Source organism: Parus major, chromosome 8 (assembly GCF_001522545.3).
Source record: "Parus major isolate Abel chromosome 8, Parus_major1.1, whole genome shotgun sequence".
NCBI classification, from domain to species: Eukaryota; Metazoa; Chordata; class Aves; order Passeriformes; family Paridae; genus Parus; species Parus major.
Window position 1 is genome coordinate 719,243 of NC_031777.1, and position 4,631 is coordinate 723,873.

Consider the following 4,631-nt stretch of genomic DNA (forward strand, 5'->3'; position numbering starts at 1 on the left):
AGTCACTCTGTCTTTACTCATCCTCTGTTCTGCGTTGAACCTCAGCCACTTAGTCATGCCTAAAATTCCACTTCTGTAACCATGATGTAAAACACCCCTGTGTCAGAGCACCAGGAGGATAACAGCAATATCTAAATCTACCCCTCTTCCCTTTCTCCTGTCTCTAACCACTAGACAATGCTCTTTCCAGACCTGGTAAAAATTTGTCAGAGTCTGTGCAGCTCCTTGGGCTGGAAGAAGTGACACAGGACGTGGGAACAGAAACTCAGAGAGTCCAAGGCTGGCTTCAGGGCAGAGAAAACCCAAATATCCCAATGGTCATGGGATGTCCTTTCTCATGCAGAGACCTTTCCGTTGCTGGGGAGAGAACAAAACACTTGGTAAATTCAAATGGAATTTCAATAATTTATTTTTTATTAAAAAAAATGCTAAGTACAGCCCAAGAGCTATTAAAAAAATCACAGAATGGTTTGGCCTAAAGATAGCTCCAACAACAACCCCTGCTTGTGGCAGGGACCAGATTGCTCAAAGTCCCATCCCACCAGGCCTTGAACACTTCCAGGGATGGGGCAGCCACAGCTTCTCTGGACTCAGGGCCTCATCACCCTCACAGGGAAGAATTTCTTCCCAATCAATGTGAACCTGCATCCTTTCAGTTTAAAGCCATTCCCCTTTCTCCTGTCCCTCCTTGCTCTCTTCCCCAGCCCCAATTTTGGGAAAAATACCCCAAAATTGGGGGTGGGGACCCCAAAATTTGGGAAAAAAACCCCAATTGAGTCCCTCCCCAGCTCTCTGGGAGCCCCTTCAGGCACTGGAAGGTGCTCTGAGGTCTCCCTGGAAACTTCTCCAGGCTGAATAACCCCAGCTCTCTCATCCTGAGAGAGCCTGATGTCGGCACTAAATACTCATTGAGTATTTAACAGGAACAATTAGCAAACATTTCTTTAAATGGATGGCTAATTAGACTTGATTAAAGTCGGTGTGGCACAAGCAACCTGGAATTGGATGGTCCTGTCATGATCTGGCTCCCAATCTTAAACCTGAAAATCTCTGAAAACCTTAAATCTCTGAAAATCTGTGAAAACCTTAAACATGAAATCTCTGAAAACTTTAATCAACACAGCCCAAAGAGCAATCAGAAGAGAACAGCGATTTCCAGCCTTTCTTGGAAAGGTTTGGATTGAGCAGCTCCATCCCTGGGCTGTGCAGTTTTACCCTCTGACACGTGCAGGGCTGAGGGTGCTGAGAAAAAGTCAAGCCAGAAGTTCTGGATGCTGAATGTGAGATATCAGGCAGTGTCTGTGGGAAACTGAGTCACACAACCCTCCCACTCTGGGCTGAGAAATCATGAGGAGGAATCCCAACAGTCCTTGGAGAAGGAGAACAACCTTTGCAGGTGTTGTTTGTTCCTTGTTTGCTTGTCAGAAACGGCCCAGGGGTGTTGTTCCAGCTGCCCAGTGATGGTGATGGGTTGGTTTCATGAGCAATGAGAGTTTTACCTCCTCAGACCTGCTCAGGGCTGTCTAGAAAAGAAGATCTGGAAGAATTAAACTTGCTCTCTTGTGCAACTGGAGAGTCTGTGTGGTCACTTTCCTGTTCCCAATACAGTGTGACAAGAAGATCCCTAAACTTCATCTTTCTGAGGTATTTTCCACCCCGAGAAATGCAGTGGAAACATCAGCCATGGCTGTGTGAGCAGGGCTGCAGTTTTCCCCTCACACTGGCCACAGCAGCAGCCAGACCACTGACAGCTTTCAAAAAAACAAACTCTGAAGCAGACAACACAAACCACAGGCCACCAAGCTGAGAGCAGCACCAGGGAGAAGGAAACAAATGCTGCAGGCTGCTGAGGAGCAGCAGCAGAGCTGCAGGAAGGCAGGAGCACAGCACAGGTGAGGATGGACCGCAGCTGCAGCCTCGGTGTCCTGCCTGGTGGCAGTGGCAGCCCCAGGGTTGGGGCTCCGTGGGGCAGACACCAGGATGAGCAGATAGGGTTTGGGGTTTTTGAACACCACTTTGATTCTTTGCCCTTCAGCCCATTCTGTGAGAGGTTTCTGGGGCCAGAGGTCGCACAGGTGGTGCCTTTGGGGACAGCAGCACTTCTGCTCAGCCACAAGTGCCCAGCTCCACTCTAAACTTTGCCTTGAGATCAGCCCCTTCCTGATGGCCAAAGTGGGCTGGGGCTGCTCTGTCTGTGCTGCCCACACCACCCCTTCCCCATCCCCACATCCCTGTGTTTCCATGCTGGAGCTCCAAAGCCTCATGGAAAGGTCCCTGTGCCAGGCAGGCAGCAAAGAGGGAGGAGGATCCTGGGTTTCTCCACGCTGCTGGAGAAGGAATGAGGCTCTGACTCCTGATCACAGAGGCCTTGCAGTGCTCTGGTTGCACCAAATGAGGAGAGGACAGCACCACTCACTAGAAAAATATATATTTACCATCTGTGTTCTGCTCAGGAGAGAACCTCTCACGGCCAGGGGCCCAGCTGGAGCCATGCATGGTGCCAGCATGTCACCACCTGCAGCAGGAAAGGGGTGGCAGACCAGGCCTCCATGGAGAAACCTCATGTGCTGAAAGGGCAGGAGCAGGGCTCGAGATGCTTTCAGCTGCAGCCCCACTGCCCTGCCCTGCTCTGCTGTGCTGCTGGCATTGCACCAGCAGAGCCTGTGGCCACCCCACCTCCCCCAGCTGTCACTTCTGGGACACCCCTCAGGGCACTGCTGCTCCTGGCGTGTTCCTGCCCATCCTGGCAGCAGGGATGAGCCCAATCAAGTGGTTGGGGAGCATTTTCTGGGATGGGAACGCTCCATAACTGAGCACAAAATGAACGCAGCACCTCTCCCAGCAGGGCTGTGACACCACAGGGGCAGCAGGTCCATCTTCTCAGGCAGTGAGTAGTGAGTTCCAGCAGGCTCTTCAGCACCCCACATCTCGAGTTTGTTGGGGGATTTTGGAAGGAGAACTCGTGCAATTCTGCTCAGGCTGATGCAGCACAGCCCTGGTGTTCTCCAAGCCTTTATGGGTTGCTTGAATCCCCTCATGCTGAAGCCCAAACGTGGTTTCTGGGTGGCTTTTGTGGTGTCCCCGTGCCCAGGCAGCACTCAGCCCTCACAGTGTGTGTGTGTCTGTGTGTGAAGGGGCTGCCAGCCACGCTCCGTTTCAAAGCTTAAACAAACCAAAGAAAGTCTTGGATTCCTCAAAATTAACCAGGGCGATTTTGGAGACATTGACGTGCAGACTGTCCATCTTCCTGAGCTTGAAGAGAGCCCCCAGGTAGCTGCTGCGGGCCCACATCCTCTGCCCCGTGCAGAAATTGGTGGCTTTGTCCTCCATGAGCACCAGGCTGCCGGGAGAGGATGGATTCCTCTTGTAGACGACGTGGGACAGGAGCTGGCTGTCGCAGGCGCTGCCGCGGAACAGCACCTTGGAGTACACGAAATACAGCCCAGGCTCGCTCACCACCAGCCCCCGCTGCTGGTACTGGATGCCACTGGTGTAGGCATGGCCAGAGATGGGCTCCCACTCCAGAGGAAGGTCCTGCTGGGCTGGGTTGCCTGGAAGGAGAAAGAAGAGTGAAAAGGAAGGGTGGTAAGGACGTTGTTGTGGTTTCTCCTCAGGTGGCACCAGGCCAGGTGTGGAAAATCCTCGCCTGCCCCCAGCTCCCGCCCTGCGCACCCCAAAAACCTCAGCGAGGAGCAGAGATGAGGGGAAGGGTTTATCTGTTTCCAGATAGAATTTCCAGGGTCAGAGCAGAGGTGTGGGCTGAGGAGAGCAGGGAAGCCTGTCCTGATAACTCCAGCCCTTCCCCTTGCCCATCCCTGCTCCCTCAGCACGTACCTGTCAGATGTGCTGCCCTCCTCGCCTCCTTCTGCACAGGCTGCTCCTTCTGCCCTGCACGAGGAGAGGGAAGGCATTGGCCACCTGCTCCAGGGAGAAATCAGCCCAGAGAGCAGGGGGACCCTGTGAGACCCTGCACAGCATCCTCAGGCCGGGCTGGAGCTGGGAAAACTCTGCCTTCCCTTTGGAGAGATGGGCCAGCTCCAGTGGCTCTGTTTTTTATCCCACTCCATCCCTTCACTTTTCCTCAACCTCTACTTCATGTTGTATAATTTTAGAAGCAGCCCATCCTTTTCTAGAGGAGCCTTTTCCTTCTCTCAATTAAAATATTCCTCTCTGCTCCCCCTTCTCCTTTACACTGTTTCTCTCCTTCTATTTATTTATCCAGCCCTCTCAGGAAATTCAGGTTTATTATTTATGTTCAGCTTCTGCTAAAGAAGCCTGTGATCAGAAAACTGAACATCCAGTTCAAATGACAACTCCCCTTCCCCTAAAGGGGAAAATTCATTGGTGCATTGATGAGAACCAGGACTGCCCTTTCCCAAGAATTTTGCTATTTCAACTTTTTTTTTTTGATTCAGAAAAAAATTTGAAACTAAATTTTCTAAAATTTTCTGTGGGGGGAAAAAATAAAACTTTTCAGATCTAGGAAAAAGCTATCAAGAGGACCAAAAAGGACATCCTCACTTATAATATAAAGATGGAATGCCAAAGAAAAGCAATCAATAGCTTGGAAGTTCAAAACACAATTTTGAAATTGTTCCATTCAAATTTAAACTCTTTTTTTTTTTTTTTTT

At 50.9% G+C, this 4,631-nt stretch overlaps 1 protein-coding gene across 1 annotated transcript; it reads right to left on the reverse strand.

Annotated features, from left to right (window-relative positions):
- Positions 1–1,093: 1,093 nt before the first annotated feature.
- On the reverse strand, positions 1,094–3,934 carry FASLG (Fas ligand; the record flags this gene model as incomplete). Its single annotated transcript, XM_033516442.1, has 2 exons — positions 1,094–3,551; positions 3,835–3,934. Coding segments are annotated over 2 exons (495 nt in total), but the record flags the coding sequence as incomplete, so codon positions are not given.
- Between the last annotated feature and the right edge of the window lie 697 nt (positions 3,935–4,631).